The sequence below is a fragment of the Chiloscyllium punctatum genome, chromosome 26 (assembly GCF_047496795.1).
Source record: "Chiloscyllium punctatum isolate Juve2018m chromosome 26, sChiPun1.3, whole genome shotgun sequence".
NCBI lineage: Eukaryota > Metazoa > Chordata > Chondrichthyes > Orectolobiformes > Hemiscylliidae > Chiloscyllium > Chiloscyllium punctatum.
Window position 1 is genome coordinate 64726707 of NC_092764.1, and position 12550 is coordinate 64739256.

The window sequence follows — 12550 nt, forward strand, 5'->3', positions numbered from 1 at the left end:
CTGACTGTGGGTGTGGGGTTTGGATACAGTCTGGTTCTGGCTGTGGGTATGGTCTGGTTCTGGCTGTGGGTTTGGATATGGTCTGGCTCCGGGAGAGGGTTTGGGTACGACCTGGTTCTGGGTGTGGGTGTGGGGTTTGGGTACGGTCTGGTTCCGGCTGTGGGTATGGGGTTTGGATACGGTCTGGCTCTGGGTGTGGGGTTTGGGAACTGTCTGGCTCTGGGTGTGGGGTTTGGTACGGTGTGGTTCTGGGTGTGGGAGTGGGGTTTTGGGTACGGTCTGGCTCTGGCTGTGGGTATGTGCTTTGGGTACCATCTGAGTCTGTGTGCGCGGTTCTGGTATGGTCTGACTCTGACTGTGGGGTTGGGTATGGTCTGGTTCTGGCTGTGGGGTTTGGATACGGTCTGGGTGTGGGGGTGGAGTTTGGATACGGTCTGGTTCTGGCTGTCGGTCTGGGGTTTGGGTACCGTCTGAATCTGGATGCGGGTGCGCGGTTCTGGTATGGTCTGACTCTGACTGTGGGGTTGGGTTTGGATACGGTCTGGCTCTGGGCGTGGGTGTGGGGCTTGGATATGGTCTCGTTCTGGCTGTCGGTCTGGGGTTTGGGTATGGTCATGGTCTGGTTCTGGCTGTGGGTGTGGGGTTTGGATTTGGTCTAGTTCTGGCTGTGGGTGTGGGTTATGGATACGGTCTGGTTCTGGCTGTGGGTGTGGGGTTTGGCTATGGTCTAGTTCTGGCTGTGGGTGTGGGGTTTGGATATGGTCTGGTTCTGGCTGTGGGTGTGGGGTTTGGATATGGTCTGGTTCTGGCTGTGGGTGTGGGGTTTGGATATGGTCTGGGTCTGGCTCTGGCTCTGGGTGTGGGGTTTGGGTACAGTCTAGCTCTGGCTGTGGGTGTGGAGTTTGGATTCAGTCTACTTACGGCTCTGGGTGTGGGTACAGGGTTTGGCAGCGGTCTGGCTCCGGGAGTGGGCATGTGCTTTGGGTACGGTCTGGCTCTGGCTCTGGGCGTGGGGTTTGGCTACTGTGTGGCTCTGGATGTGGGTGTGGGTTTTGGGCAGGATCTGGTTCTGGGTGTGGGATTTGGGTACGGTCTGGCTCTGGGTGTGGAAATGGGTTTTGGGTACGGTCTGATTCTGGCTATGGGGTTTGGGTACAGTCTGACTCTGGGTGTGGATGTGGGGTTTTGGTAAGGTCTGGTTCTGGCTGTGGGTATGGGTGTGCGGTTTGGGTACGGTCCGGGTATGGGTATGGTCTGACTCTGGGTGTGGGTGTGGGGTTTGGGTATGGTCTGGCTCCAGGAGTGGGTGCTGGGTTTGGGTATTGTCTGGCTCAGGGTGTGGGAGTGGGGATTGGGTACTGTCTGGCTCGGGTGTGGGTATAGGGTTTGGGTACAGTCTGGCTCTGGGTGTGGGTGTGGGGTTTGGCTACAATCCGACACTGGCTGTGTGGTTTGGATACTGTGTGGCTCTGGGTGTGGGTTATGGGTATGGCTTGGTTCTGGGTGTGGGGTTTGGGTATGGTCTGGCTCTGCCTGTGGGAGTGGGGTTTGGCTACAGTCTGGCTCCGGGAGTGGTTATGTGCTTTGGGTACGGTCTGGCTCTGGGTATGGGGATTGGCTACAGTCTGGCTCCGGTGTGGCTCTGATTGTGGGGTCTTGCCCTGGCTCTGGCTGTGGGGTTTGGTTACGGTCTGGTTCTGGCTGTGGGGTTTGGGTATGGTCTGGTTCTGGGAGTAGTTATGTGCTTTGGGTACCATCTGAGTCTGGGTGTGGGTGCGGGGTTTTGGTATGGTCTGACTCTGACTGTGGGGTTTGGGTATGGTCTGGTTCTGGATGTGGGCGTGAGGTTTGGATACGGTCTGGCTCTGGGTGTTGGTGCGTGGTTTGGGTACTGTCGGGCTCTGGGTGTGGGAGTGGGGTTTGGATACGGTCTGGTTCTGGCTGTGGGGTTTGAATACGGTCTGGTTCTGGCTCTGGCTCTGGGTGTGGGTGTGGTAGTGGGGTTTGGGTATGGTCCGACTCTGGGTGCGGTCTGACTCTGGATGTAGGTGTGGGGTTGGGGTACCGTCTGTCTCTGGGTGTGGGGTTTGGGTACGATCTGGTTCTGGGTACCGTCTAGCTCTGGATGTGGGGATTGGTACGGTGTGGTTCTGGGTATGGGAGTGGGGTTTTGGGTACGGTCTGGCTCTGGCTGTGGGTATGTGCTTTGGGTACCATCTGAGTCTGTGTGCGCAGTTCTGGTATGGTCTGACTCTGACTGTGGGGTTGGGTACGGTCTGGGTTCTGGCTGTGGGGTTTGGATACGGTCTGGGTGTAGGGGTGGAGTTTGGATACGGTCTGGTTCTGGCTGTCGGTCTAGGGTTTGGGTACGGTCTGGTCCTTGCTGTGGGTGTGGGGTTTGGGTACGGTCTGGGTGTGGGGTTTGGGTATGGTCTGGTTCTGGGTGTGGGTGTGGGGTTTGAATACGGTCTGGTTCTGGCTGTGGGTGTGGGGTTTGTATACGGTCTGGCTCTGGGTGCATGGTTTGGGTACCGTCTGGCTCTGGGTGCATGGTTTGGGTACCGTCTGGCTCTGGGTGTGGGGTTTTGTACGGTGTGGTTCTGGGTGTGGAAGTGGGGTTTGGATACGGTCTGGTTCTGGCTGTGGCTATGTGCTTTGGGTACCGTCTGAGTCTGGATGCGGGTGCGCGGTTCTGGTATGGTCTGACTCTGACTGTGGGGTTGGGTTTGGATACGGTCTGGTTCTGTCTGTGGGGTTTGGATACGGTCTGGTTCTGTCTGTGGGTGTGGGGTTTGGCTATGGTCTAGTTCTGGCTGTGGGTGTGGAGTTTGGATACGGTCTGGCTCTGGGTGTGGGTGTGGGGTTTGGGTACAGTCTGGCTCTGGGAGTATGTGCGGGGTTTTGGTATGATCTGACTGACTGTGGGGTGTGGGGTTTGGGTATGGTCTGGTTCTCGCTGTGGGCGTGGGGCTTGGATACAGTTTGGCTCTGGGTATGGGTGCGTGGTTTGAATACGGTCTGGTTCCGGGAGTGGGTGCGTGATTTGGGTACTGTCGGGCTCTGGGTGTGGAGTGGGGTTTGGATACAGTCTGGTTCTGGCTGTGGGTGTGGGGTTTGGATACTGTCTGGTTCTGGCTGTGGGTGTGGGAGTGGGATTTGGATACGGTGTGGATGTGGGAGTGGGATTTGGGCACGGTCTGGCTCTGGGTGCGGGTGTGGGGTTTGGTTACGGTCTGGCTCTGGTGTGGGTATATGCTTTGGGTACCATCTGACTCTGGGTGTGGGGTTTGGGAACCGTCTGGCTCTAGGTGTAGGAACTGGTATTTGGGTACGGTCTGGCTGTGTGTAGGAGCGTGGTTTGGTTATGGTCTACCTCTGGGAGTGAGTATGTGCTTTGGGTACCGTCTGTGTCTGGGTGTGGGTGCGGGATTTTGGTATGGTCCGACTCTGACTGTGGGTGTGGGGTTTGGATACGGTCTGGCTCTGGGTTTGGGTGCGTGGTTTGGGTACCGTCTGGCTCTGGGTGTGGGGTTTGGGAGTGAGGTTTGGGTACTGTTTGGCTCTGGGTGTGGGGTTTGGGTACGGTGTGGCTGTGGGGTATGGATGTGGTCTGGTTGTGGCTGTGTCTGGGATTTGGATACGGTCTGGCTCTGGGTGTGGTGTGGGGTTTGGGCACAGGCTGGTTCTGGCTGTGGGTGTGGGAGTGGGATTTGGATAAGGTCTGGTTCTGGCTGTCGGTCTGGGGTTTGGGTATGGTCAGGTTCTGGCTGTGGGTGTGGGGTTTGGAAACCATTTGGCTCTGGGTGTGGGTGCAGGGTTTGGGTACGGTCTGGCTCTGGGTGTGAGTGTTGGGTACCATCTGGCTCTGGGCGTGCGGTTTGTGTACGGTCTGGCTCTGGGTGTGGGTGTGTGGTTTGGTAAGGTCTGGGTGTGGGTGCAGGGTTTGGGTATGGCCTGGCTCTGGGTGTAGATGTGGGGTTTGGGTACGGTCTGGGAGTGGGCTTTGGGTACCGTCTGGCTCTGCCTCTGGGTGTGGGGTTTGGGAATGGGTCTGTGCTTTTGGTTCCGTCTGAGTCTGGGTGTTGGTGCGGGGTTTTGGTATGGTCTGACTCCGACTATGACATTGGGGTTTGGGTACGGTCTGGTTCTGGCTGTGGGTGTGGGGTTTGTGTACGGTCTGGGTGTGGGTGCAGAGTTTGGGTACGGTCTGACTTTGGCTGTGGGTGTGGGAGTGGGGTTTGGGTACAGTCTGGGTGTGTGGGTTTTGGTACGGTCTGACTCTGGCTGTGGGGTTTGGATACGGTCTGGTTTTGGCTGTGGGTGTGGGGCTTTGATAAGGTCTGGCTCTGGCTGTGGGTGTGGGGTTTAGGCTGTGTGAGAGTGTCAGATTTTCATACGAACTGCCTCTGGGTGGGGGATTAGGGTAGTGCCCAGGTATGTGCATGAGACATCGAGGGGGGGTCTGGGTACAGTCTCCCCCTGGGTGTTGGGGGATGGAGGGGGGGGGAGAAGAGTTGGGGACAGTCTCCCCCGGATGTTGGGGACAGTCTCCCCTTGGGTGTTGGGGGGTTGTGTACAGTTCCCCCCCCCTCACCTGGTGTTGGGGGTTGGGGACAGTCTCCCCCCCCTGGTGTTGTGTACAGTCTCCCCTGGGTGTTGTGTACAGTCTCCTTCCCCTCCCCCAGGTTTTGGGTGCTGAGGGGGTTGGGGACAGTCTCCCCCCGGGTGTTGGGTGTTGGGGGGTTGTGTACAGTCTCCCCCCGGGTGTTGGGTGTTGGGGGGTTGTGTACAGTCTCCCCCCGGGTAGGGGAGACGGTGGGAGGGCGGTTGTGAGTGACCCTGGGTGTAGGTGTGCCCTGTGTGTGGCTGTGCTGGCTCTGGGTGTGTCCCGCGGTGGTTGGGGGGGTTCCTGACGGTACGGGCCCTCCGCTGCCCCTCCCCCACTCACTCACCGGGACACCTCCCCCAGCCTCGGGCCGCTCGATCATCCTCCTCGGGCTCGGTCTCCCGGACACCGCCGCTCACACCGCGCCTGCTCCTGCTCCGGCCTCTGCGCGCTCTCGCGGCCAAACCCGCGACACGTTCTCCCCGAGAATTCGGCGCGCTCCCGCTCCAACCACACCCAGTCCGCGCGGGCCCCGCACACACAGATCCGCCACCTCATTGGTTCACGGACCACGTCTCACAACCGGCACCAGGCACGGCGGGTACACTGAAACACTCAAGAGTCCACTGAAACAGTCATTAGAGACACGGCAAGTGGTCAGTGTGTACTTGAGGGACTGGACAATATACCCGAGGGACTAGATAATAACATGGAGTGGTCAGTGTGTACTTGAGGGACTAGATAATAACATGGAGTGGTCAGTGTGTACTTGAGGGACTGGACAATAACATGGAGTGGTCAGTGTGTACTTGAGGGACTGGACAATAACATGGAGTGGTCAGTGTGTAACCCAGGGATTAGACAACAAAATGGAGTGGTCAGTATGTAATTTAGGGACTAGACAATGAGATGGAGTGGTCAGTGTGTAAATGAAGGACGGTGGAATAGATAGGTAGGACAGTACTGAGTTGGAGGGTTGGATCTGGGAATGGGGGGAATGGATGGGAGTTGGGGAAACTGGTGAAGTCGATGTTGATGTACTGTGCTTGGGGGAATCCCAAGGTGTTTTTCCTCCAGTCGTTGGGTGGCTTGGATTTGGCAGTGGAGAAGGCCCAGGACTTGGCAGAGTGAGACGGGGAATTGAAGTGGTTGCTCACAGGGTGGTGGGGTTGTTTGCTGCTTGTATTTCCAGAGATGTTTCCTGAAACATTCCATGAGTTGGCATCCTGTTTCCCCAATGAAGAGGAGACCACATAGGGAGCAACAAACACAGTAGGTGAGGTGTGTGGATGTGCAAGAAAATCTCTGCCAGATGTGAAAGAATCTTTTAGGGCCTTGGATGGAGGTGAGGGGGGGGAAGCGGTGGGTGCAGGTTTCTTGTGGTGGCAAGTGGAGGGTGGGTTGGTGGGGGGCGTGAACCTAACAAGGGAGTCGCATGGAATGGTCTCTGCGGAACGCAGATAGGAGTGGGGTGGGAAATATATCCCTGGTGGTGGTGTCTGATTGTAGATGGCAGAAATGTTGGAGGATAACACGCTGTATCTGGAGATTAGTGGGGTGGAATATGAATACCGGAGGAGCTCTATCCTTGTTGCAGTTGGAGGGATGAGATTCAAGGGCAGAGGTTTGGAAAGTGGATAAGATGCACTGGAGGGCATTGTTTATCACGTGGGTGGGGAAATTGCAGTCCTTGAAATAGGAGACCAACTTGGCATGTACTGGAGTGGAATTGCTCCTCCTCAGAGCAGATATGGCGGAGGTGGAGGAATTGGGAATAAGGGATAGCATTTTTGTAGGAGGGTGGTGTCATCCAGATAGCTGTGGGAATCGGTGGGTTTGAAGTAGATATCCATGTTGAGTCGGTGGCCAGATATGGAGACAGAGAGGTCCAAGTAGGGGAGGGAGGGAGGTGGCCGAGATAGTCCAGGTGAACATAAGGTCAGGGTGGAAGGTTCTTGTGAAGTTGATGAACTAGTCAACCCCCTCGTGGGAGCATGACGTGGCGTCAATACAGTCATCAATGTCACAGAGGAAAAAGTGTGGGATGGTGCCAGTGTAACTGCAGAAGATGAAATGTTCCATGTACTCGATGAAGAGACAGGCTGAGCTGGGGCCCATGCAGGTGCCTGTGGCTACCCCTTTGGTCTGAAGGAAGTGGGAGGATTCGAAGGAGAGTTTGTTGAGAATGAGAACCCATTTTGCCAATCAAATGAGTATATCGGTGGAGGGGTACCAGTTGGGTCATTGGGAGAGGAAGAAATGGAAGGCTTGGAGACTTTCGCCATAAATAATGGATGTGTATAGGGACTGGATGTCCATGGTGATGGTGAGGCATTGGGATCGGGGTAACAAAAGTCATGCAGAAAGTGGAGTGCGTGAGTGGTGTCCTCAATGTATGTGGTTAGTTCCTGGACCAAGGGGTCAGGACATTGTCAACATATGAGGAGATAGGTTCAGTGGAGCAGGAGCAGGTAGAGACTATGGGTTGACCAGAGCAGTCAGGTTTGTGGATTTTGGGAAAGAGGTAGAACCAGGCAGTGCGGGTTTCTGGGACCATTAGGTTGGAGGCTGTGGATGGGAGATCACTTGCGGTGATGAGTTATGGATGGTCTAGGAGATGATGGTTTGGTGATGGGAGATGAGGTCATGGTTGAGGGGGCAGTAGGAGGAGGTGTCTGTGAATTGGCGCTTGGCTTCAATGTTGTAGAGGTCAGTGTGCCAAACTACCACTGCTCCCCTCTTGTCTGCTGGTTTAATGGTGAGATTGGGATTGGAGCAGAGGGAGTGGGGGCTGTGCTTTGTGAGGGTGAGAGGTTGGAGTAGGTGAGAGGGGTGGACAAGTTGAGGCGGTCAATGTCACAGCCACAGTTGGAGATAAAGAGATAGAAGGTGTGTCACAGACAAGGGCGGGGTGTCCAAATGGATGGAGTATGTTGGAGGCAGGAGAAGGGGTTCTCTGAAGGGAGGTACTGATTCAGTTGGCAGTGTCTGGAAAACATGGCACATGAAGTGAGACTTGGATAGGAAGTGTACCTGATGATTGGAGGCAGCAGCAGTGGACGAACAAGAGTTGATGGAAAAAGCGCAGAGGTGGTGGAAGAAACGTTTGATGTTGCAACATGTATGGAATTTGTTTAGCTGGATGCGTAGTGGGATGAAGGGGGGGACCTTTACTGAGGACTGATTATTCAGTGAGGGGGCATTCTGAGGGGATTGTAAAAACCTAGTAGAGGTGGGAGCTCAGCCCAGAAATAGAGCTGGAGTTGGGAGTTGGGGTGCAGACTTGTCTCTGGAGTGGGTGTAGTCATGGGATAATTGGTGATGTCATGGGCAACGTCACCAGAGGAAGTGATATAAACAGGGGTGGTCACAGAGGCAGAAGCAGTGTATTCAGTGGTGATGAAGTTTGTGAACCCCGAAATGTGAAATGTTCTGTTTCACTGGCTTATCCTAGTGCTTAGAGGCAGCGGGAATTCAAGGGTTAAAGGTCCCCTATTGGAATGATTCTTTATGTATTCGACTGTATGCCTGTCCAGTCTCAAGCAGAGACCAGAGATCACAGCAGGGGTCTGGCTGCTCCTGAAACACTAAAGCCGCCTGGAGTATGTGTATTTTGCTCCCATCCCCTAGATCTGTCAGCCCTGAACAGACATCCCATTAACTACCTTCTGTTTCCATTCATACTCTTGTTAGCTGGCAAGGAAGTATATGTGAAGACTAACCACACTACTGATACTAAAACCTATCATCTACCCCTTTATCAATTAGCATGAGATTGAGAACAGTACAGTCACAAGTTGCTGTGAGCGGTTTAATATTATCACAGGAAGGCAGCGATCTGTAGCTATTGAGAGTGAAAAACCCATATTGTTAACGAGATTTGTATTCTGCACTGTGATGTCAGAATCCTTTGTATCAGTGATACATACTCGAACAAGATGTAAAAAATCACGGTAGTGCAGTGGTTAGCACTGCTGCCTCACAGCACCAGAGACCTGGGTTCAATTCCCACCTTGGGCAACTGTCTGTGTGGAGTTTGCACATTCTCCCAGTGTCTGCGTGGGTTTCCTCCGGGTGCTCTGGTTTCCTCCCACAGTCCAAAAATGTGCAGGTTAGGTAATTGGCCATGCTAAATTGCCCGTAGTGTTAGATGTAGGGGAATGGGTCTGGGTGGGTTGCTCTTCGGAGGGTCGGTTTGGACTTGTTGGCCCGAAGGGCCTGTTTCCACACTGTAGGGAATCTAATCTAATCTAAAAAAACTTAATGTTCAGAGATTCATCAGGGATTGCTTCCATAGGAAGACTGCCAGACTCCTTTGGTGGCATTCTAGATCTCTCCCGCGGTTTTCAGAAATAAAGTGTCTGGGATCTGAAGCTGGTGTCATCCAAAATTTACTTTAACAGTGGCACTCACGGGGGAGGGGAAGCAAAACTGACGTTCCGTGTGATGTTCGCAGAAGCGGTGTCTTCGGTGGCGACTGAGATGGCGACATGGTCGGAGAGGCTGGGCTGGGGAGGCGAGCGATCATGAATAATCAACACAAAAGTAACTTGTTGGAAATCGTTGTTGGAGAGGCTGCAATGGTTTGTCATGCACTTTCAATGCTCACAGGAAGAGTTCATACTTCTCTCCTGTTAACCCCTGACTATTCTTAATGCTGCAGTAAAATTAAATAATCTCAAATTAACAAATGCGGCTTTTCCTGCCTCATTGTCCTGATTGATTCAGTTTGCAGAATCTGGCAAACATGGTGTATACACTGAGACTTGGGTAGGCAGTGTACCTGATGGTTGGAGGCAGCAGCAGTCAACGAGCAAGGGTTGATCAGCAGATATAAGGGGAGCGAAATGAGTTTTCACCAAGTTATATTGCAGGCCTCTAAAGGAATAAACTTATTTATTGAAATAACAATCAAAAATAGACTTAACAGCACATTTTAAAACATCCCAAAACACTGTCATTTAACAAAGCAAATTAATTATCATTTAACCTACAGCCATTAAATAAATCTTCCTGAAACTGGAGTATTTTCTCTTTGGTTGATATCACCAATAAAATATTGGGGCTCTTCAATCCAGGCCAAACTCAATGTCTTCAGTGTGGATATGATCAAGCTCCAAAATTGCTAATTCTTCTTTAATTTTTTCTCCTTCAGGACCACGATGAGTGAAATTTCCTTAGAAAATATTAACAAATTTGATCAGGAAAGGAAACACCTCATTGACTATTGTTTCACAGCCTAGTTAAATAATAACTCTCAGCATTTTGCTGTACAACCTTTGCTCGACAGCATAGCATCAATGTACACAGCCTTTCCCAACACTCAGTAAAATCATGTTTGGGAGTTGAGAAAACAGAACTGATTTTAAAGATTGCCAAATGGCAGCATTCTAGGGGAGGGCAAAGCAAATGCTACAAAGATACTTTGAAGTTCTCCCTCAAGCATGACAGCAATGATGTTTATGATTGGAAGGAGCTTAGTACCTCATGGTATGTCCTGCCCCTTTTATCCAAAGGTCTATGTGTTGAGAATCCACATATTCAGTCACATAAAGATGCATCACTGAGAAACCACAATGCTGATGTCATCTTTAATTTGAGGGATAGCTCACACTAATATGAAATTCCGACAATGGAGTATAAGCATCACCTTCCTTTTAAAAAAAAGTTGCTTTAAATGAAACTAAAAGTAGTAAAGTTGCCATAGTCTCACTTTCTCATTCGAGAGGTATGGCTAGTGGTAATTTAACCTGAGGGTCAAGCCACTTCAGGCAAGACGGAGGAGGGGGCGTGGGGGGTTGAGATTGACAGTCATGGTAACCTCAGTTGGTGCAGGAATTGAACCCAGACTATTGGAGTCATGCTGCATCACAGTGGAGAGAGTTGTGCTGGAAAAGAACACACACAAGCCATCCAATCATTTGAGCTAAATGAGCCCCATATCTACATATAGACTGGAAAAGACATATGGACAAAGGTAACCTAAATGATTTCTGACTAATATCTTTCAACAGTACTTCAAGGAACCGACCAGAGAGAAGGTTATACTAAGCCTGGTCCAGTTGCAATGCGATAGGATTAACTAATTATCTTAGAGTCAAGTCACCCTGAGGTAACAGTGACCATACTGACATTGAATTTTACATTCAGTTTGAGTACTGAAAGAGGTTGCAAGACTATTTTTTAAAAAATCAAATAAGGGTTATTATGAGTGTGTGAAACCAGAACTGGCCAAACTGAGTTGGCAAATTAAGTTAAAGGCTAAGTCAATGAAGATGCAGTGGCAGACATTTAAAGGGGAAAGTTCAATATGCAGAGAATAGATATGTCTCAAGCAAGTAAAAGAAATTCCAAAGGATGGTCCCATGGTTAACTAGAAATGTTAACTGTGGGATATAGGTAAAGTAGTGTTACTTCTGCAATCATAATTTCTTATGCAAGATAAATGAACTCACACCAGTGTATAATTGTTTCAACCAAGAGCTGAGTCAACAAGAATGAAAACTGTGAAGGAAATATATAATTGTTTTTGTATTATCTAAAGTGTGCATATAAGAATGAAACAATGGTAGATATTACAGACAAATAGATAAGGTGCTGTGAGGATGTAGGTTAAGCCAGATATGTTTGGACAAACAGTAGTTATAAGCATCTGTTTCCCACTTCTGAAAAAAATTTTAAAAACCCCAATTAAAAGGTCATAAGGTTCAATATGGTTGAGGAATGGGAGGAAATGTCACAAGGGGGGGAAATAGATGGCAGTGAAGGAGGATATATCTAACAATGGACCACAGCAGGATGTGGTGAAATGGCCAAATAAAACTTGTACTTTGTTCTGCACAAGGCCGGATAAGGCAGGAGATAAACAACAGTAATGGGCACCGGGTTTGGAGTAGTGAACCCTATATAAGATATGTACTCGCTAAACTCTGCGTGTCTATTTTAGGTACCACGCTTGCAAGCGTATAATAAACATACTGATTGCTTCAGATCTTGTCTCGGACTGAAATTATTGAAGTGAGTGAGCTTCATTTCTCACATTAACGGTCATATCAAACTAAAAGAAAAAGCATATAACTGTGCAAAGACAGGAGACAGGTCAGAAGATTGCTTGGAACATAAAAAAAAAGTAAATTACTAAAAATGAAAAAGGAGGAAAAAATTGGAGCACAAAAAAGCTAGTCAGAAATATTAAAAAAAGTTTCTAAGTATTTAAAGAAAGTTAACAAAGTAACATTAGTCCTATAGAAGATAAGACTGCAGAATGAATATGAAAAATAAGGAAATAGATTAATTATACATGCATCTTGCATCGTTTTTTGCTAAAGAGTACACAGTAACAAAGAAGCAGCAATAAGTTAGGAAATTGAAAGAAGGGAGGGAGGAATTCAGGAAAATCACAATCATCAAAGATTGGACCTCAATCTAGGGTCTTAAAAAAGTGCCCAGTAAGATAGTTGATGTGTTGATTTTCATTTTCAAAACTCCCTTGATTCAGCAATGGTCCTATCAGTTGAAGCATTAAAGAAGGCATTGGATGCTTATTTAGATAGTGTGCAGGGACATGGGGAAAACAGAGGAGATTAGCACGAGATAATAGAGCCGGGCCAGGCATGATAGGCTGAATGGCCTCCTTCTGTACCATTGTAATTTGGTGATTCTGTTTTACTATAATTTTGTCAATGAAATAACCTAAAAGATGAACTTTAACTTAGTTCTACACATTTTTAAGCAATAGGCTCTCATGATAACAAGTTTCTAATGCTCATTAAAAATAAAAAGAATAAAAGAATTTTTATGCTTATTTAATTACCTCAAAATTTAAAGCAGTGTAGATAGCTGTGACCACAATATGAATTTTACATCCTGTTTCAAGGGGAGAAGGTATAGGTTATGATTTAGGCAACGATGCTGGTGTGATAACTGATCTGGCTGTGACGTGGG

General features: G+C 49.8%; 2 protein-coding genes across 6 annotated transcripts in view; both read right to left on the reverse strand.

The window, feature by feature from the left end:
• Window positions 1-5111, reverse strand: part of LOC140453140 (septin-7-like) — a 93225-nt gene extending 88114 nt beyond the window's left edge. The window contains exon 1 of the mRNA XM_072547558.1: window positions 4953-5111. Within this exon, the coding sequence (XP_072403659.1) occupies window positions 4953-4988 (36 nt within the window). The 5' untranslated portion in view covers window positions 4989-5111. The remainder of the gene's footprint in view (window positions 1-4952) is intronic.
• Window positions 5112-9486: 4375 nt separating this feature from the next.
• dnaaf1 (dynein axonemal assembly factor 1) overlaps window positions 9487-12550 on the reverse strand; it is a 126959-nt gene continuing 123895 nt past the window's right edge. For all 5 annotated transcript variants that reach the window (XM_072547560.1, XM_072547561.1, XM_072547562.1 and 2 more), the window contains one exon: window positions 9487-9782. In XM_072547560.1, coding sequence (XP_072403661.1) covers window positions 9676-9782 — 107 coding nt within the window. In that variant the 3' untranslated portion in view covers window positions 9487-9675. The remainder of the gene's footprint in view (window positions 9783-12550) is intronic.